At 43.4% G+C, this 22367-nt stretch overlaps 1 protein-coding gene across 1 annotated transcript; it reads right to left on the bottom strand.

The window, feature by feature from the left end:
• Positions 1 to 393: 393 nt before the first annotated feature.
• On the bottom strand, positions 394 to 20370 carry lingo1b (leucine rich repeat and Ig domain containing 1b). Its single transcript, XM_069705443.1, has 2 exons — positions 20084 to 20370; positions 394 to 4693 (listed from the first exon to the last, which is right to left on the bottom strand). The coding sequence occupies exons 1-2, from the start codon at positions 20093 to 20095 to the stop codon at positions 2834 to 2836; spliced, it is 1872 nt and encodes a 623-aa protein (XP_069561544.1). The 5' UTR covers positions 20096 to 20370; the 3' UTR covers positions 394 to 2833.
• Positions 20371 to 22367: the final 1997 nt, after the last annotated feature.

A 22367-nucleotide genomic window follows, 5' to 3' on the forward strand; every position in this document is an offset into this window, starting at 1 on the left:
ACTCTAGTTTCAGGCTTTTAGTTCAAATGACAGCTTGACGAGTGAAATACGCAGTTTGCAATGGTGACAATAATTGGACACCGTGGTCGTATCAACATAACCTGACTTTGGCCTGCTGTCCTGGTTCACGGTGAACGAATACTGTTTACAGACAGTACGTCGCTGGTAATTGGACAAGTACATCATGCAACATTACCACCAGGTCTGAATGCACTGCGATTTTATGGCCTTACTGACCGTATTTAAAAGGTATTCTAAAAGTGCGCTTCGCTACGTGCCTCCTTAGTAAAGCAATTAGCTCTGTAAAGACGACTTGCTTGCGCAGGAGATCATTCATTCACGTTAATTTGTATAGTAGATTAACATAAAATAAACACCCCATAGTATAAAATGTTCTTTATTTTTATAGAATTTCCATCTGCCCGTCCCTTTCTAAACAAGTATTTTAAGAGTTAATGAACACATTATCTTCAGAGCAGACCTTGACTGTGAAATTAATTAGACAACATAAAATCCTTACGAGGCATAAAACTCCATTTTTACACAAACATTGGGTATTGCTCAGCTGAAAGCTGAAAAAGGGGTACTTAAGGCAACAAATTAATAATGTCACCAGTTTTGAGATGTACGGTGACGGTATAACCTCGGGACTTGGACAGAGTGCTTACGCTTATTGAGCTGCCAAACAGGTAAACAAAATTGCTTTGTGACATTTGACGATTAATTGTTAATCTGATGATTTTTAAGGGTGCTGTCATGCACTCTGAAAAGCTCGTTCGCTTTAGTAACATCAAAAACAATGTTTACTGGATATTTAATCTGCTCTTTAGATTGGAATATGTTCACAACCCACAGCCATCAAAAGCATCACCATTGTGCCATCGCGTAATGTACAAGGAAGAATAAAATACAGGAAAAAATATGTATAGCGCAACATGTCAATACATTTAATGACAAACTTCCTTTCGTTGGCTGAAGGGAGCACAAACTGTGGCTTGTTTTTCTTATTCAGTGTGTTAACATGCACACTTTTAATTGGACCGTCACCATGTTCAGAAAACACTCCTGGTATTATAACTGATGGACACAGTAAAGTTGAAAGTCGGTCGACAAGTCGGCTGGACTTGCCTGTGACTACTAATGGAGACGCAGGCTACCATGTGGAGTTCATACACGTGGTTTCTTCAGGACAGCTTGCACCCACGAATCCGGATAAAAGCTTCAATACACAATTTAATGTTGTTGGAAAATAGTTAAAAGGCCACTGCTCACTGACGAACGCCGGGCGGTGAGGTACTGTACACTTAGGGCTCTATTTTAAAGTGCAGGGAGAAAGTGCATTTAGAAATCCACTTTTTCAAATTTAGTGGCGGACAATCTGAGCACAAAGTAAGATTCAAGGATCCAAGGGGCCGTTCTCTTAATTACGCATAGGTTTACTTATTGTGTAACGACGTGTCATTTCCCTTTAAGAGCAGGTTTGCCAAGTAGTAGGAAGGAACATTTCTCTGCAGAAGGAAACACATCTGCTTATGAGCAGATTGATGTGCACAGTAATATTCTCCCACGTTGTACCCTTTCGATGCAGTTTTGTGACCAGCTTCATGTCCTTGTGGGTAGCAAGCAGATTGTACGTGCATTGTGCAATTGCCTATGTGGGTGGGTATTACTCTCTTAATAAGGCACCCTTAAAATAACGACAAAGTAGTACGCCACGTACTTCACATCGGGTTTTTGTTGGCCAATCACTTTCCGCTTCCTCAAGGTAGCAATGCACCAACAATGCACCGAAGCGAGGGTCCTCATTTTTTTTTTTTTTTTTTTAGAGACCAACCTATCTAATGGGTGCTCAGATGGGCGCAAGCACATCTGCTGCTTAAACATTGTGGGCGCTGGACGGGAAAATGGCAACTGCAGCAGTCCGAAACTTGCAAAGACACTTTCGTTGTGCTTGGCACCACTTTGCACTGGGTGTAAGACGGAGCGCTCACTCTTCTGTCTCTAACCCATCTAATAATTGGTAATACTGTTTAAATTACGGAGACATGAGATCCAAAAATGTTTCATTTTTTCTGATAATACTACAGCACTCTGAACATTACAACTTCTTTCTTTCTAATGTGTCTCAAAATTGAGTCTTGTAATATTGTGATTTAAACATTTATTTGTAATTGTATGACTTGTTTCTTAGTAAAATCCGTGGCTTTGTTTTTTCTATTTATCTAAAAGTAAAAACACTTAGGTCATACATTGCTTGTGATGGGATAAAGGAAAACGGCTTTCAGCTTAGCATTTCAGGTAACTGAACTTGGGCTCTGACAGTGGATTTTTGTGCTTTGTACATCCATCAAAGCAAAAAATAGCAAACGGAAACAAAAGCCTAACAACAACAATAACAACCACAACAACAATACCGTTCTCTGCTGATAGAAAGATTATACCTGCACATTAATATCCAAATCCTTCCCGACTGTAACCCACCCACCCTTCATGTAAACTGTAATGCATGTGCTTTATTCAAACTATTACCTTAATTTGGTTTTACACACTAATCAGGTTGTTGAGTGCATGTTAACATACTGATTCAGTATTGCCGATACAAATTTACAGAAATTTGAATATTTGAAATTCAACATTTGCTTCGAAAGATTCAGTCCCTGAAGTAAAAAAAAAAAAAAGAAAAAAGAAAAGGTCTAGGGTATAGTGGTGTAGTGTCAAGATGCGTTTGCTGCTGTGCAATTTCTATCGCTCATAAACTGAGTACATATTTGAAGCAGGGATAGTATGCATCCCGACCGCAGTTTTGTAAGCTTACATGACCTCCTTTTGTGGTTCACATGATTTTCATGTTGAATTGGACGGGTGCCTCAGCTGGACTGGCCTCCTCTGTTTCCTCTTTACGTGGCACATATTCAACCTCTATACTTGTCTTGGTGCTGTCCTTCCCTCTGCTCCAGAGGAATAAAATTACGAGACAGAAGAGGACCACTCCGAGGAAAGAGATAAATCCCATGGTGGTTGCAATGATAAGTGTCTTTACATCAAAGGGAAATGGAACTGTAGCCCGGGTCACATTAGCGCCTTCGTCGCTAGGCTGGTTGGAAATGAAGGCAAATGTCTTGTTTGGCTGGTGGGGCCAGTTCGGGGAGTAGCTATGCACAAAAAGGTGAGCAGCTTTGGTGTCGTTGCCAGCGGCGTTACTTGCAACGCACCAGTAAGTGCCATTGTCCTGGATTTGAGCGTAACGCACCTCCAGCGTACCCTCATTAGACACCGAAAGTCTCGACCCCGCAGTTTTGGTCGTGATGTAATCCTTCTTGGGGGATTGCCACATTATCACGGGAACTGGATCACCCTCGGCCTGGCAGGCAAAATGAACAGTAGTTCCTTCGTCGACGTGGCTCTCTTGAACCTTATAATCCGCGATCTTTGATTTCTGGCAGATGAAATAGTGCGGCGGGAGTGTGTCTGGGAAATCCTTGAACTCTTTTCCTCCCACAACCTCGGGTGAAGCACACATGGGCTGCTGTCTGTTGAAGTTGAGCCTCCAGCGCCGACGAAAGACCCAGAGCAAGCGACAGTCGCAGGCCAACGGGTTGTCATACAAAGCCAGCGTCTCCAGGTTTCCCACCGAGTGGAAAACGGACTCCTCCAGGGTGTTCAAACTATTGTGGGATACGTTGAGTACACGCAGGTGGTTGAGTCCTCGGAAAGAGTAGGGTTCAATGGCGGCTAATTTCCCACCAGCCAAGTGAAAAGCCTGGAGCTTCTGGAGGTTGAACAGTTGGTTCCCTTCCACCGTATGAATGGGATTGAAAGACAGATTGAGAAACCGGAGATATCTGAGGTGACTGATGGCTTGGTAGGGGATGACGGTGAGGTTACAGTTTGTGATGGACAACGATGTGAGGTTGAGCCCAAACAAGCATTTCGTGGTCATGGTGTCCAGAGCAGTCATATGGGAAATCTCCAGCACTCTGAGCCGATACAGCCTCTTAAAGGAGTAATCCCTTATGACAGTGACGTTGAGATAGCGTAATCGAAGTGACAACAGGTTATGCAGATGGCTAAGGGCGTCAGTGGGCACTGAGGCCAGATTGCATCCCTCAATGTTGAGGCTTTCGAGGTTGCTGAGACCATGAAATGATCGGGGTGAGATGAAAACCAGGTCATTGTCACCCACCTCCAAAGCCCTCAGGTTGTACAGCTCCTGGAACATATAGTCGAGCAGAATGACAATTTTGTTCTCACTTATATCCAGCTGGGTGAGGTTAGTCAGGCCTGTGAACACCCCGAGCTGAATGAGCTTCAGCTGGTTGTTGCGTAAACCGAGGGTCCGAAGGTTCATTAGGTTGCTAAACGCCCCGGGCTCGATGGACGAAATGGTGTTTTCGTTAAGCTGCAGCTCCTCGAGCTGAGGGTAATTAATGAACTCCTCGGGCCCCAGAGTTTTCAGACGGTTCTTGCTGAGGTCGAGCTGCCTCGTTTCAGTGGGGATGCCCTCAGGGAGAGTCGCCAGTCTCCGCCGGTGGCACACGACCGAGCGCTCCTGGCCGTTGCAGTCGCATCGGGAGGGGCAACCGGTGGTGGAGCCAGAGAGGACGGTGCCTAGCATCAGGATCAGGATGGGCTGCCAGCACGCCACCAAGTAGCTGTGCCCTCCTGCCTCCCCAGACACCATCCTACTGCTTACCTGTAGAGACATGGAAAAGGATCATGTTTTCATTTGAAAGGATTTTAGGAAGAAAGAGCTGTGTCCATTTACTTATGAGGTCTCTATATGTAGTCGGACATGGCTACATACAGTATGGTTAGTCAAATGTGGGCTGTAAAAATAACAAAGAATGCATCCTACATTTCATTAAAAGATAAGTAGAATTATTGAAATATTTTCCTGTAAAAAAAAAAAAAAAAAAGAAAGCATTTCTCAAAGTAGCAAACATACAGCCCGCCGAACCATTGTTTAGCAATTCACGAGGAAAATGCCACTGAAATGAAACATCCGTTACTAATGAGTCTTCCTATAGGCACATTGGCTCTTACCTCAATATAATAGTCTGTCAGGTCTCACATCATAAAACCTGCAAAAATCTATTTCCATCCCTTCTGCAAAGTCAGTGGAAATAACATTTCTGCTCATGAGATTTTATCTGCACACTTTCACAGAGATAGAAGCTGCCGTCCCCGTTTCCTTGCATACAATTTCATTATGGTGACTTTCCTCACAAGTAATGGAATCAGCCAATCAATAAAAGGACTTGGTCACCCGATGTAACCCCCAACCCCCCCCCCCATCTCCCCCCCCCCCCACTGTGCTTCTGACTTGTGAGTGTGCTGGAAACAATTACAGCCAATAACAGTCACAGGCCATTTTTTTTTTTTATTGCCGGCCAAAAATGCCATAGTACAACTTGAAATGGCTTCCCCAAAACATTTGCAAGCTTTAACACATCCCATGCCACTGCGAAGCTGTTGACCTTGGGCAGATATAAACCAGAGATTGCTGTCAAGTGGTGATAGATGGAGAACGGGAGATTGTCAGAGGACCTTAAACCCTTATTTGATTTGGACTCTGGGGCACTTTAACTTGGTAAAACATCCAAGCTCTACTTCTCACATCAATCATGCAATTTAAGCCGCAGCTAGATCCCTGTGATGAACTCCTAAAAGAGTCGCAGGCAGCGTGAACCAAAAAAAACGGGCCTCGCCGCTGCTTCGTTTACACGCGACATCCCGGACTGAAGGAGCAGCGCGGGCGATGTGGTGGCGTTTCGCGGTGAGGTTGCAGATTACAACTAAATGAATACCGTCTCTGTCTGCAGCCAGTGTTTGGTTTGTCCTTTCGGGGCTACTGTAGAAACACGACGACATAACAGGGGTGGCACCTGTGGAAAAAGGACATCCCTCCTTATGTAGATAGGTAATAAAAAAAACATTCAAGATTCTTCGGTTCAGAGACTGCAAGCAAATCAGATTCGGCCCTCAAATCAGATCTTCAGGATAGACAAGACAGCAGATCGGATTCGGCGTGTCCAGACATCGCCAGCCTGTCTCGATGGGTTGCTGTGGTAACCACGTACAAGCGCGCAGCTGCCGCCGGTGACGCGGCTTTCCGACGCGGAAGCTGCCGTCGCGGAAGTGGCAGCAGACGGTTTATGTCGGATTTGGAAAACTGGATTTGGATTGGCGGTCGAAACGTTGCCTTAGCATCAGGTGATATCGGGCAAAACATAATTCTGAACATTATATTCCATTTTGGGATATAAATCCCCTGAAAGCCTGCACGCTGAGCCTTCACTTGATGTTTTACCGAGACATTTACGTGTCAAAGTAAAGGGAAACACTTGCGTACGCGACGGTAAAATATCTATATTCTTTAAACGTACAAAATAAAAGTCCCCATTACCGTGAAATTATTTTAAAAAAATAACAGTGATGTAATGAAATGTACATTTCATCCCTCAAGAGTAAAATTCCATTATGAGAGGTTAATACAGTGTCTGTCCAAATAAACATCATCTTGTCATACGTGGGAGCTGAACTGGCACCGCAGATCCATCCAACCCCTAAAAAAAAAATACATTTGTTTTTAAGAGCGCTTCAAATTATAAGCGTAGTGCCTTTTAGAAGCTGTTCGGCTGTCCGTCTCGCGGTAACTATATTAGACTTAATAGTGACGATTAGAAGGATTCTGTTCTCGCTGCGGCAACACAAATGACACACTCTTAGTGAATTAAAGTCGCGCAAGAGGCCGAGGCGGCCCGGATCGTGGACTGAGTGGCTCCGATGGAACAGCAATTGCCGCTTTCCATTTTCACGTCGTCCAGAACTGTTCATTTTTATATATTTTTTTTGTCTTTGCCGGCATACGTCGAGACACTTTGCGCATCGGTCACAATAAGCAGAGGCTTCTGATTGGCTGCAGCTGCCTGAATTGGTGGATAAGGTGGTGGTTATGTGTGTGTGTGTGTGTGTGTGTGTGTGTGTGTGTGTGTGTGCGCGCGCGTGACATTGCGAAGGAAACCACACCGACGGAATGAAAGCTTAAATGTCTGTCGATCGCTCCTTTTTGTTGACTTCCCACTTCTGCCTCTCACTGATTACACACGTCAACGACAGCGTGAAGGATCGTCCGCCGGGGCGCCGCGATACGTTCTGAAAACGGACAAATCGCAGCTCGTATTAAAACACGCGAATCTCATCCGTACTACAAAGCGCGGAGCTGAACTTTGATCCGCCGTGACAGATCCGGAGCCTCCGATTGCGCTGAAATATTACCGAGATATTCAGAGCGGGGAAAAAAAAAAAAAAAACGGGTGACATGATTATCTGTTTGACACAGAATACGATTTTTATCTCGTCAAGTCGGGAATATGAATGAGGGTGAGGCACGCTGATGTCATCGCTAATCGAAAACAAGCAAACGTAGGGGTGATTTCTCTCTCTCTCTCTCTCTCTCTGTCTCTCTCTCTTTTTTTACTCTGATATCATGCATGATTTATGATTCAGTGTAGTAAGGGCAGGGGTACTATCGGTGTCCATTCACTGTGTCACCACTTTGTTTTTGACCTTGATCTCCACATTTTGAAAACAGTTGGAGAATAGCCTCTCGACTAAAATCCTTATATTTATATATATATATATATATATATATATATATATATATATATATATACACACACACACACACACGGTTTATCCTCTTTACAAGGTTTAAAGTGCCGCCTTCTTCTTAGAGCCTCGATTATATGGCTTCGCTCTTTGTCCCCAACCTGATTCTTCACATTGCTTTTTTTTTGTTTGTCTTGATAGTATTGTGTAAAAGGAAGAAGCCCCCCCCCCCCCCCCCCCAACTGCTGCCCATTTACACGACTGCTTGCGTTCTCTCTGCGGACCTCTCACTCTGTCACAGTCTACTCTCAAAAGCATGTCCGGGCTCGCCATTAGTCTCTTGTTGCCTTTGAGCCGCTTGCTTCTCTCCTCCTCCTCCGGTGCTGTGTGGTTTGATTCAGGGCGAACTGAGAGGAAGGTGTGCGCCGCTAATGGGTCACTGAATGTTCTGCAAGCAGCACGCAGACAAATGAGCTGTATGCGTCGGTGGACACGTGCCCTTCAGACGTTTTTAGTTTTTGTTAAGTACCTCTGGCGTGCACCATAATGTTTTGAAGGACTGTCATTTAGGATATTTACAGTCAAGCGGTAATTAAACCCGTCTGAAAAGCATCGTTGTTAAACCTTTTCTGCAGACAGGAGGCCGGCAAAATATTGTAAATAGTTTGTGACATAACTGTCAGGTGCCCAAATTCGCGTTGCACAATTAGGATTATTTATTAGTTTCCAATGATGGAATTATGATGCTAGTTTCTGCTGTCTTGAATCATCTATGCAGCTTGACTTCTTAGAGCATTTCTGTATTCAATCATTTCGCTTTTTGTTTTCATTGATCCACCTGCAGTATGTAGACGGACAAGTTGTCTATTTTTTTTTTCTTCTCCTTCACAGATGACAAGTGCTGCTTATTGATCCACCTTTGAAGCAACGTTTGTGATTGTGATGAAATTACATCAGAGTTAATGTCCTTTCGGCAAGAAGGCCACGTGCTATTTTCATCTTAACCCTGCACACGTGACCGTTAAAGGGATAGTTTTTGAAGTCAGGGCGTTTGAGGCGCTTCTCCATAGTCGGTGGATTATACGTCTCCAGTTCGGAGAAGCATGCTTACTATCTCTTTAAATCTTTGTGGAACCTCATTTAGTAAAAAGCCAGCGATGTTTTGGTTTAGTTTTTTTTTTATTTTACAGTTTGTATTACAAAAGTAATTTCCTTAAGTCAAACACAATCTACAGTTTCCCTTGTACACCTCACACGTTTTATTGACGTCTTTTCCTTTCGAGACCACATCGTACTCACTAGACTCTTTCCGGCTTTAGTTTTCTTCATTACTGCTGCGAACAGTGTGCTCATTAGCTCTCCCTCTTACACTTTTTTGCTCAGTGGCAAACATATCCCAAACAGTTTTGATTATTCCGCAACTGTTCAGAGAATAGCAAGGATGAAATGAAAAAAAAAAGGGAGCTGCAGCTGAAAAGTAAAAGAGTAAATATGGAGAGGATTTAAGAGATGAAAATTGCCTCCGCTGCCGTGTTTGTGTTCGAGCAACAAATATAAAGCAAACATTTAAAAGTCAAAAAGCAAACAAACAAGAAAATCTTTTGGGCTGCATTTGAAGTGCATGTGGCAGATAACGGTGGACAAGTCTGACAAGAATGGCTATACAGTTGTTGTTTTTTTTTTTTTATAGCTGACTCAACTACACCTGCAGGATATGACATTGTCTGTGCTCTCTGGTGTGTACTGTAATTATCAACACCGAAGCCTCCGTTCTCTGTCCGCTTATTTTCTAGGAGAATCAAAGCGAGGTTTTTACGTCGAGCCTACAGCAGATTGCGTCAAAATATTTCGACGGAAACCAAATCTCGAGCAGATATCATGTACAAATCTTAACATGCTCGGCATTCATACAGTAATGACGTGACAAATAATGGCCGGCAATAATGTCAGAAGACTGTATATGCTTGCTGAGCGAGCGCAGACGCTCGCAAAAGTGCACTGCAGCAACGGCAGCCGGCTATTCACCATCCTGATGAACGATGATGAGCCTTCAGACGTGAGAAATCCCATAAAAACAAATCTTCCATGGAAGTCAGAGTTAAAGGTAACAACCCCCGCAAACTTGAAAAGAAACTACATGGCCTGATGATCCACCATGCAAGGATCAAATGCTTAGGGAAAGAGAAACTGCTTCGCTGGATGGGAGCTGCCCCTGTTGAGATGCAGAAACACACCTGCACTAGGTCAGCAAACTCTCCATCTTTCCTCTTTTGACAGAAGTATCCTCTTGGCTCTCTGGCTCTCAGCCAGAAAGCCTTTTTGTCTCCGAAGACACCTCATGCTTCCAGTATTTTGGAAGGAGATCGTGTGAAGAGCAGTCTGGGATAATCGTTGTGGAGGACAAGCACATGAATGGAGGCTTCTTTTGGAAGCAACGGCTCAATGCAAAAATGAAGAGTGGTTAATTACCCGTGTCGGTTTCTATGTCTCCATAACGCACGGTAAATCCTCAAACTGCGGCTCTCCGATAGCCTACTTCAAAACAAAAGGGGCATGGCGGCGGTAGTTTAAAGAGTCAGAGGGACCAAAGTTACCCCAGATCTACTCACAACCCCATAATTCATCATTATAAATGATCGGAGCCCAAACAAATTGCTGAGTCCACAAGATCTTAACCTGTATTAGAACATTTTTTTCCAACTAAAATTAGCCCTCTGCAGTTTTAAAAAGGATTGTTTTTTTTAAAAAAAGCAGATCACAAAGCTTGCATGAAATGTGCATTGGCAAAACCATTTATCACTATAGAAACAATTATAGCAACACAATCTTAATATTGTACATAACATTATTTTGGCACAGAAGAAGGTATGGCCCAGGATTTAGACCAACTAGTATGCAAGCAAAAAACAAACAAACCCAACAGCAATAACAAACTTAGCCTTAGGGTGCTTCTGTAACAAATTCAGGCAGAGGACGCTTTAGCATTCACGCTGAATAGTTCTCAGATTGACAAGTGAGACTGTTGGTGAACGGCATCATGGATGGCAAGAGACACAAAATGATCATAGCAGCCTCATCTCTACCTGAACATCACCAGCAGCTGTGGTAAATGGAATAAGAAAAATAACAGCATTTATTTGGCTTTCCATTTAAATTGATCCATCTCGGTGCACAAATTACCTGCACTCTGACCAACACGGAATTGATCTATTAATCAGGACTCACGGCTGGTAGTGGTGGAGGGTTGTCAAGCAGGTGTTACATTTATTTAACCCCAAATCCCCAAATCTCCGTTGAACACAACCTGTTCAGTGTCCTCATTTTTAAAATTGCAGAAGTACATGCAACTAGAAACAAAAATGTTCTCTTCTATTTGTAGCACAACAAATCGATAATTAATGTGAGTTTTGAACAGGGAACACTGCAATCCATTTGTCTGCTCACCTTGCATGTGCTTTTATTTGTACAATGTTCAGGCTTTAATAGTGTTTGCCCCATCATACATACATACTGCATACTGTGTACACGCCTTCAAAGGACCGGCACATTCAAACGCACGCCAAGAGTGCTGACCAATAGCAATTCAGTAAGAATTGTATTGTCATATATTCCAACCCAGTATCACGGCAAAGCGTGAAATAGACACGCCGGTCCACTACAGCAAAATGTGAGATAGCCACGCTTTGGCCTTTTTAGGCGTGACAGTTTCACGTTCAGTAACAGTGAAATGTACACGCACGTAAAAGTAAGATAACGAAGGATCATGTGACCAAGTACAAAGGACATTCACGTTCTGCATATTCATCGTCTGTACTGCTGATCTAAAAATTGTCAGCTCAACATCAGAAGGCTTTTGTGTGACAAGCATCAGTTCACCATTCACATTTCCGTTGACATTTCTCGATGACAACCTCAAAATGATCCTTCAGGAATTGACCCTCTATCACAGAAGATATTTTGATATATCGCAGTCGAAAAAGCACGGAGGGATAACGACTCAAAGTCCAAATTCCATCTATTTCCATTTTAGAACTCGCAGTTTGGAGTTATGGGTTAGAGCCATGTGCAAAAAGACCAAAGGGAAATCCAAAGCACTCCGAGATCTGAGCTTACACCTACATGTCACGCCCTGAAGATGAATCTTGCTGAAACATGTGGGTGTCAGCTTGAATAAAAGCCTTTATTTTACTGCACACTAACTTTTACTGGCCTGGATTTCTCTTAACCCCCAGCTTTGAATAAACCTGTATGAAATGGCCCCAATGGCGCCAAGCTTATCCTTTTAAATAACACCGTTCGGCATCGCCCAAAAATGATCAAATCCGTCACACGAGGGCTTAAAATGGTTTGTTCCCAAAAATTGCACATACAACAAACATCACTCATAAATCCCCCAATTTGTTGACATTTACGTACACGCAAGCAAGGAACACGCCATCACCTGCTGTAATTACAGGACACACTCAAATTAGGGAGCCTGGGTGGTTACACCTGTGAGATCGGGATAGTTTTAATATCAAGACTCCTCATGGTCCCACTACGATCAAGATTTAGGGACAAAACTGAAAATAAAGTCTCTTGTCAACTTCGAACATTATATTCTTTGCCGCATTTTTGCAGAATTGTCAGTTTTGTGCGAAAAGTGAAGCAGCCAATACATTCAGACTGTAGGCCTGAAAACAAAGCCATCGCTTAAGAGCCTTCGAGTACTAGTGAGTAATGTAAACCAATAGAACGTGGCTCAAGGCTGACCCGAGGTTACTTACTCACTCGGTACACACATTTGGTTCAGAACTCTCTTCCGGACTCTTTGCCAGTTTGTGTGCGCAATTGTCCAGGAATTTGTTTGCTTTCAGAGCCGGTCTGTGTTTTTGTTTACTGTGTCTCTCTCTTCGGGTTCCTGTATGTTTGACTGTCTTCATCGGGCACTCGACTCGCCCAAAAGAAAGCGGCTCCTGCTCTGCTGTTTCACACTGGTCAGATAACGTGCGGTCGGTGTGTGGGAACGTCTGAGTTGAAAGCTTTTGAGCTGGGAGCTGCTGCCCACAGCTTTTTTTTTTTTTTTTATGGGGGGTCAGTGAGAACCAGAGGGACTCAACTAGACATGCTGGTGAACCAAAACAATTAACTGGAGGAGGCTGAAAGCTGCACTGAGCTGCAGACACGGCTATTCATTCTCCTATTACAGAGAGCTATTTGATTTGGTGCTGATATGGAAAATATTATTTAAGTAGGATTTAATTTGCTATCCGAAGATGTTTTTCTGAATGTTTTTATGTTATGTTGGATAAGTGAAATGCAATCTGTCTTCTCGACAAGTTTAATTGTTCATTCTCTTTTGGCCTTTACAACAGATTATCACACTGAGATCTAATTCAAGACGTGATACTGAGATAATTTCATCCTTTTGGACTTTCACTGTCTCAAAACCAACACGATTGGTCCGATCCAAGACTGGGGATGTTAAAACCTGCTCCAGTCCAGTGTACTTAACCTGTTATATAGTATTACCATGCGGATCTGTTTCTTGGTTCACCGACAGTCTAACAGTAATACTACAAAAGAGGGTCTTTGATTAACACCCATTCATCCTGAAAGTCAAGTAGGATAAGCTGGAAATTACACAAACCTTTATCCCCTGCTCACCATCAGGGAGTATAAGATGTTTTGAGCTGAAATAGAAAAGAAAAAGGGCTAAATGCCATTGTTACCTAGGCACTCCAGTAGAGGAGTCCTGCTCAGCCCGCACATTAAAGTGGAAAAGATTAGCCTGCTTTACTGAACACCAGAACAAGATTCTAATCAAACAGAGTATAGGCTGAGGCGAAGAAGATAAATCCAGCTACTGACTGTCATCTTCCCCTAGTCTATTGCTACAATTTCACTGGCCTGACCTCAGGATACCTCATGAAAACACTTTGGTTCCCGACAACTGCCTTCTAATTGTGACAGTTGTTATGATTGCTGGATATTATTCAAGCTGCGGATAAAGTTTTGCTGTTAAAGGGAAACGTTAAATTCAAAGTCCCGCATTGAAAAAAATGCGACCAATCCCTTCGTCTGTGGACCTGCGCTTGTCACGCGGTCTGTGCTTTTACATCACTGGGGAGATGCTACTAGTACTTTAAAGAAACTCTTATCTTAGGTACAATAAAGCTAAGAAATCTTTACGGTACAAAAATCTCAAAAATCATTGTTATCAGCTCTTGCAGATGTCATACAATGTCGAAAGCATCGTCAATTGCCCTTGAAGGCTCGCGGTTGAGGCCCTCCGGCCTGTCAGGGAGTCTTTGATTTTTCAGCCCGACTGAAGCCCTAAATTTTGTCTCTCCGGTGGTCGATTCTCTCCAAGAGTTTTTCCCCTCATTGAGACGCTTCGATTGTGGCGACACAGCGTTGTCGAGCAGTTGACGGACGCTCTGTTGCTTCTCTAAACCTCGAGCTTTTATATTGTTTTTTTTGGACTCTCCCTATATGCACATCCCACATTTGCGGTAACCATATGGAGGTGGAACTACGGATGGCGAGATTAGGGTCACGACTTGCATGGCCAAAACACTTCTCCGACTGCCGAACATTCCTCGGACATGTACCCAATTTTCAAGCCATTGCGACGACACACTCACGATCCTTCTGAATTGTTAATCTCGCACTTTATTTCAAATTCAGCTTCTTCCCATTTCTCCCAATCGGCCTCAACGCTCCACTTTGGTACTTTACATCGGAACTTCCTCATCTTCTCATTGCAGAGTCTCATAAGAATAAGATAACTACCATTCCAACAAACATGTAATCAATAACCGCTTTGGGAAATATTATATCTTTACTTGTGTTCTCTTTGCTCATTCTAATGTACACAAATACATTTTCATGGTTATATAATAAAATCGGTAGTTTCATATCTCTTACTTTTAGTTCCATTTTTCTGGTTAACCCCCAACTGTTGCACCCTCTGCGGTTTCCTTCCCCATTTGGCTTCGGATCTCTTTTTTGCAGTTGACAGGTGAGGTATTGGTGACACGCAGGCGGAATAGCGACAGCCACTTCTGGTTCTGTTTTATATTCAGGATTCTCGTGTCTGGGGCCTCCTCTCTCAGACTGTAATTACCCAGTTTCTCCATCTCGACGGGGCTTCGGCAAGGCTTTGTCCGTCCTACAGGTCTGTAAGGCCGCTGAAATCAATGTCCATTTTTCTGGTTGCTTTAACACGATATTAAAAGCAAAAGATTGAGAAGATTGACGAGATTTTCTGGTCTAATCACTTTGGCAGTAGTTAGTGGCTACAGTGAAAAATATGGAGTTAAAGGTGCCTTGGCATTTTTCACTGGTATGAAAAGAACTTAATCTATTCATCTCAGTAGTTCAAATTGCTTTCTCAAAGTTCTTCACCTCGTTTCTTTGGAGGAAAGTGTCACCCTCAGTTTTGAGTGAGAAATACGACGTAAAGATTCCAAAGACTTAATTGCTTATTGACCTGGTTCTTATAGTTTTAAGAATATAGAAACGTAGAGCAATAATTACTCCTGTCTTTTCACTCTAGTGTAGAAAGCAAACCACTGGGTTCATATATATTGTGAAAATCAGCCCCCCCCCCCCCCCCCCCAAAAAAAAAAGAGAGAGAACGGGACAGATGTATGGAAGGAGATGGTCTTAAGACTGTGATCAGTTTTATTTGATGTCATTGTGGGCCATGCTACGCCAGACCTTGAAGCTGCCCAGGAGCACAAACATGAGGCATCCTCGGTCCTCCATCCTCTTAGCCCCTGACTGTCTCGTATTTTGCATAAAGCTGTTGTTATCAAATTTAAATGAGGAAGGCTGCTGCAGAGCAGCAGGACTGTGACCTTCTGAATACATTTGTAGAACGCAAATTTGAGTATCCTGTGACAGATCTGCCTCCCTCTGTCACCTCTCCATCCACCAGACACCGTATAAACACAAAGCCTGGCAGGCTTCACCACTACCACTTTCACCATTTCCTTTTTTCACGGTAGCTGATGTTACCCCGTTATGTAGCAGCATCTTTATACAACACGGATCTTGTTTCAGAAAATGTTTCGATAGTAAACTCCCTGAATGTTTCCTGGCTCTTTGTTATATTTCTCCTTTCTGTTCCATCACAAATGAACATTTATGTGCTGTCATGCCCTGATTTTAGCTGTAAATAATATGCCTCATAATTAGAAGCCAATATCGAAGATGGGGAAAGATGAACCATTAGTGACCATGCAGAGGCTGCAAGGGAAAGTGACGTTTTTTTTTTTTTTTTAAGGGCAACCTTGTTACTCGTATACAGTGAACTCTAGAGTAAATGGAACTTCACAAAACGAGGCCACACGATTCTTTGATTTCAATGTACTTGTTTATGTCTTCTTTGAGTTTCCCCACAAATATTGCTGGTGGTAACTTCCTCCAACATTTGATTTGTCAGCTTCGCTCGTATTTCATTTTGAATGGGGAAAAAAAAACAACGTAAATCCTACTATAAGAAACATTCCCTTTGCTTTGATGATTCCATTTGATCACAGAATATTAAGCACATGACCGCATGGAACAAAGCACGGCGACTGAACATCGGCACTGCTTTGGCGTCTGGCTGTTTGTTTTGATTGAAATGGAATAGACTGGAGTATAGGTGCTGTAGCTTTGTATGCTATACCACAGAACCAAAGAAATGTGTTTTGAATTGCCTGATTCAAGAGCCTTTTTAAACTGCCTTCCTAACCTTCCCTCTCCTATAAATTATACAACTCATTTTGAAACAGCAAATATGTTTTGAAGAGAAAGAACGCTGACCAGATTAGGACTTTTATTGACGGTGGGGGAAATGTTTGTGTCTTTAGCACATTGTAAACAAAAGGGAATCACTATAATCTTCAAATGTTCTTCAAACTTGCCACGCAATATGTGCTCAGACATTGACAGCGGCGTTATTAAGCTTCTTAATACATAAAAGATGACTTAATCTGGTTTAATATGCAGGAGGTCAGCTGTGAATTGACTAAATCCACAATCTTTCCTGACTCTGATCAAAGTGCTCTTGTTGCTTAAACCTAATTCAAAATGTAACTGTGGACGCAAACCTTCGTCTCTACAGTCAAAGTGTTGCGCTCACCATCGACACTGACCAACTCCCCGTAAGTCCAGTATGGTGGATAAATGTAGTCCTTTGTTCACTCAGTGTAATATCGCCTCTTAAGATAATTCAGCCCCCTATTACTTTTGCCAATACAAAGTCAATTTGAAAAAGATTGAGTAATATAGAAGGATAAGGTCGAGGAGGCATTGTTGTTCTTTCCTGAAATGTCTCAGTGAAGCAAGTTCATACTCCATGTTTATTAATATGTCTTGTTTCAAGCATACTCCTTATAAAAGGCATAGTGACTGACTTTGCCGGTTTGAGGAGAAGAACCGTCTTCAGAATCCAACAGAACTCTCACAAAAACAAAAACAAAAAGATATCACAAAAACTCTCACCAAAAATATATATATTTTTAGCTTTAGTGTGTACGGATAATAATAAACATGTTAGCAGGGACGGTGGAGGGGGGGCATGGAGGCTGCTGCGTCTGAAATCAGCTCCCGATTTCCACTGGCTGACAATTGAAACACGCGTCGACTTGCTCATAGTTCAAAACGCAGACGCCGAGCTGTCACGTCCTCTCATTTTCCTGTTAACAAAGCTGTCATTGAGGCAATACTATCATGCGCACCGACTACGATCAACCAAATCTCACCCTAGGTAGACGCTCACTCAGTTAAGTGGTGGCTCGGTAGGTTCTCACTGGTCAATCGTCCACCTTAACTGGACGCAGTGCGTAAATGCTCAAAATGATTGGAAGTACGAAAAGCGTACGCCACACTACGCTCCTTCATGTAAAACATTAGTATTAGTAATTAGTATTTTTACTGTCAGCGTACGTTTCTGCCGGTCAGACGACGACAACTCGCGGTGAAAGGGTTGTTCGTGGTGAAGAACTCACCTGATCTCCCCTGCGTAGCCCTTTTAGGTTGTTTTTTTTTGGTTTGTTTCGGTTACGTCGCCTCAAAACTCATTTTCTTTCATTTGTTCTGCGTGCCTTTCACCGGTGGGATACACATGTGCAAGACCGGCAAAAAAAAGAAGAAAAGCCCCTGGAAAATGGCAGCGAGCGGGGCAGAGCCATCTCCACGAAGTACCCCTCGCTGGGTGGGACCAATTGTTTTCAGCGGCCTCGGTAAACGCAGGCTTTGCAACTGTGTAAAGGGTGTAGCGTAGCACGTCCTCTTGGATATAACATATTTCTTCCCTCCACCAGTACTTCTATCTTTTTATACCTGGAAAGTGAGGCTGCGGTTTTGGATGCTCAGCTTCCACATTGCTCCCATTCCTCTGCTTTCCCCGTTTTTTTTTTGTTTTTTTTTACTGCCGACACTTCTCCAAAAACAACGTTTTTTCATATCGCCGAAGTGATACGTCGGCCTTCCTTTGGTCCCATTATATTATAAAAAAAAAAAAGAAGAAGAAGAATTTGAATGGATCCTTAGTCTATAGCCTGACCCGGCACCCAACAACACATGGGAGGATTTAGCAGCTAAAGATCCACACGCACAGGTGTTAATGACCAAAACGGAGCTCAAACGGTCTACGTTAGATTTATGTTTATCAGGGGGGTAAAAATAAAACTACAATTAAAATCTAATTTTGCTTTCTATATGCTGAAGGCAAATAGGTGCCTGTTTGCTCACAAATGTGCCTTCAAATCTTCATAAAGTAATATACAAAAAAAAAAAAAAATGTAGGGATGCAGATTGAATTAACTACTTATTCAATTCTGGTCGTGGATAAATATTTAACATGAATTTGCATCTTATATCATCAAATAAATATAAAGCGTGATATAATAGCAGTCTGGCTATGAATCCAAAAATATAAGCATAAACATGTTGTGTAATTCGCAGCTTGCGCTGCATTCGCAATCACGCGCGCGCGCGCGCACGCTCGCAGATGAGCGAACCCGACAAAACAGAACAAACTCGTGCTGACAAGATGTAGATTGCTGAAACGATTGCGTCGTAGATTATTGAAAAATTACTGTTCGCTCAGTAACGATGATAGTTTCCGCCATTTAGTGGTTCACAAGCTGCGTTTAGAAATCCCAGTCATATAAACAGGCTTTGCTCATCTCACTTCAATGAATTTGTGTTGAGTACTTTGGAGCTGCAGACATGCACAGAGTGACATGCATATATAACTACCTAAATACCCACTCCAACACCCCCCCCCCAACCCCCCCCCCAACACCACCACCACCACCCCCCCCCCAAAAAGAAAAAAAGAGATTCCAATCAGCCATCGTAACCTGATTACAGGGGCTCAATTAAAAGCTTTGTTTAGCTCATGAAGCCTTGACTTGATGAGCAGAGACCCTTCACTCAGAGACCATCGGGGGGTGGTGGTGGTGGTGGTGGTGGTGGTGGTGGTGGTGGTGGTGATGATGGGATGGGGGGGGGTCTGTGGCTCGCAGAGGATCTTACTGCACTGTTTTAAAACAGGCACGAAGAGTCCCCTCAAAGCTGTCTGCCTGCTGGAGCGTCGCAGCCGTGATTATGAAAATGCAAATCTAACAGGCAGTAGAAATTAAACTATGACATGTCGTTCATTTGGCCTGCATAGATAATGAAACAGAGTCCTCGCTTCCCCCCCTCCCCCATTCCTCACCCCGCGCCCCCCTCTCCCCCCATCCTCACCCCACGCCCACCCTCTCCATCAACCCTACAGCCGTCCATCTGTCTAACCTGTGGCAAATCGAACACCTGCATAGGACCCCCTCCACGCCACTGGAAATTACCAACTGCTAAAAAAGGCTGCTGAGAATGTCTAAGTATCTAGATTAGTTTTTTTTGTTTGTTTGGTTTTTTTTTTTTTTTTTTTTTTGGGGGGGGGGGGCACCTGAATATTAATGAGCAGATTAGTAAGGAACAACAAGCCGCCCTGGCAAAACACACTTGGAGAGAAACACATAACACACACTCATGCTCAGCTTCACACCTTCTGCTGTGACATAAAAATGCAGGACATAGGAGGTGGTTTTTTTTTTTTTTTTTGCAAGGATGCATGCAAAAATCCACAGTATTTATACTGTGTACATAAATTTGACTGCACAGCATAGACAAAAAAAAAAAAAAAACTAACCACACTGGGTTCTCAGGTGTTACATGCACACATCCCATGAGACTGTTCCCTCACTTCAAACCCAGATTGCACAGCAGAAGAGCGAAATGAAACCCATCTGGATGACAATGCACAAATAAGATGTGGAGCTCTCCTCAGTGAGCAGTTCTCCTTCTCCACATCCCTTGCCATTGACACACAATTTTATTCCTGACATTAATTTGCTCCTTGGCGATCCCCCGGACCCACCACTGCACCATAATAAATCTGATCCAATGACTCAGTGCTCAAAGCCCACCATAGAGACAGAGTACTTACCAGGACTGTCATGCAGAGAATTCTAATTCAGGCAGCTCCATGTTGCCAAGGAAATTCAAAATGCCTCCGAAAGCATGGAGACGGGGGACGCAGGATTCAAGACGGGCTCGATTCAAATCGGGAAGAGGGATACGTGCAGAGATGAGAATCCCTTGTCTGAGGGGCATTTGAGAAATGCCTCCGTCCTCTCCAGATGCGCTAAATCCGGCGGCACTGATAGGCTGACATGTAAACACACGGGCGGCTCTGCTGGCTCACACACGCTCACATACATGCTGCACCTAGCAGAGACAGAGAGGACGAGGGAGGGGTAGCTGATGAGGGAGGTGGAAGGAGGAGCTGCAGTGCACTGGGAAAATGAGAGGCACAGAGCGCAGGCAAGTGAGGGGAGTTGAAAAGAGATGGAGAGGAATGTTCTCTGATTGCACTGGCAGCATATCCTTTTGATTTTTGTTTACTGTACTTTTTCCTATTTGTGGAGCGATAAGGGGGTGATCTGGTTAACTTGGGATACGGGCTGCGGCGTGGCGGTGGAGGGGAGGGTTCGGGGGGGGGGGGAGGTGAAAGGGGGGGGGGGGGTATCCGAGCGGTGGTGTCAGGAAAGGAGGTTAGAGAGGGAGAAGTGTGAAAATGTTTAAAAAAAAAAAAAAATAGAAAAGCAGAGGGATGAAAAATGAGCGGAAAGTGAGCTGGAGTTACGAAAGGGAGGAGCAGAACCTACAGGGATATAAAGCAATTGAAATTCAACCTCTGCAGCGTGCAGACCTTTTTTTTTTTTTTTTTTTTTGCTGTTAATGACTGGGCAACTTGAGGCTGTTGTGGATAGGGATGTATAAGTACACTTTGGGTTTTGCGAGATTCCTTACCAGAGTTAAGGATTATCGCCCCCCACGGTGCAAAGTGAGGCAATCATCAGACAAAGTCACCTTTGCTGTGAGGAGTGGGGATTGGTGGTGGTGGTGGTGGGCGGGGGAGGGGGGGGGGGCGTTGAGAAGCTGTGGCTTAACGGTGCTAATGGGTATATGGAGCTGGCACACACATGCTGGCAGTGCCAAGGAGGGCTCCACAGTCGGGGAGTGTTTACGGGAGATTAGAGGGCTGAGGATTTAGTGGAGTGGTGGTGGACATGAAGGGCTCCTGGCCACGGAGGGAACCGCGTGACAAACGCTGCAAGTGTCAGAAAAAGACATATATTTTGTTTTACAGTTTGATTTTTTTTTTTTTTTTATCGTATTTTTTTTGGGGGGGTATTGAAGACGTGTTTTCTTATTCTGTTTACTCTTATTTCGTTCTTTTTTTAAAAATTTTTTTGGGAGAATTCACAGCATATACCGCCTACAAGAAAGTCCACCCGACTTTTGCACTTAATCTTTTAGACAAACAGCAGAACACAGAGCCGAAGACAGCCAACGGTGGCACATCTCCGCCGTACAATAAAACATACAGAGGGGGGGAGAGAATTATTTAGACAGCTGGAAATGGCGACGCACTCTGCACCAATACAACATAAAATAAATTGATGGCTCATTTCACCAACTAGAAGCTAATCTAAAAGAAATGAGTTGTGCCCCGTGTAAGAAATAAAAACCAGATGAAACGTTGTGCTGAAGAAAATCGGGATGACGTCAAGGATAAGAAGCAGCCGACACGGTGGAGGGTAGAATTCATCTCAGTTTGTTTTTTTTTATTTTATTTTTATGTTTTGAACGGTGCTGCACCCACTACGGCCACTTAAAACAAGATCGGACAGCTGATTCATGACATCTGCATTTATATTCAATGGTGCTATGAATTGGCTCGCGGCCGATGATAAGTGTTTAGTTCCTGAGACAGTTAAAAAAAAGAAAGAACAAAAAAAAAAGTGTTTGCGCTCGTAGTACGTCGCCACAGAAATCAATTCCAACTGCCACAGACGGGATTTTAGAAGACCGACCACCTCCGTTAAGATACGAGCAATTTAGCCCTGCAATTAATGTCGTATGTAAGCAACAGCTTTCTAATTAGATGCGGTTTATTTATTTTGTATATCTAGCGGAGATATACGAGTTACTTTCTGGAGATGAGCCTGTCTGTTCGCAGCACATTCATTTCATTAGAAGAATTTTTATGACCAAAAAAAAAAAAAAAAAAAAAAGGTCTCTTGCTTTCCTTTGGCTGGCATGTGCATTAATGTCCATCTGCCCTACTTGGCAGACTGGTCCGTTCCCCAAGGAGGGCGGGGCTAAACCACTGGTCAGTTGGTTAAGCTCCGCCCTCCTTAGTTACTATTGCCATGGATGTCTTG

The sequence above is a fragment of the Brachyistius frenatus genome, unplaced genomic scaffold (assembly GCF_029030835.1).
Source record: "Brachyistius frenatus isolate BFR_SWC_R1_liver_20210118 unplaced genomic scaffold, ASM2903083v1 Contig_56, whole genome shotgun sequence".
Classification (NCBI taxonomy): domain Eukaryota; kingdom Metazoa; phylum Chordata; class Actinopteri; family Embiotocidae; genus Brachyistius; species Brachyistius frenatus.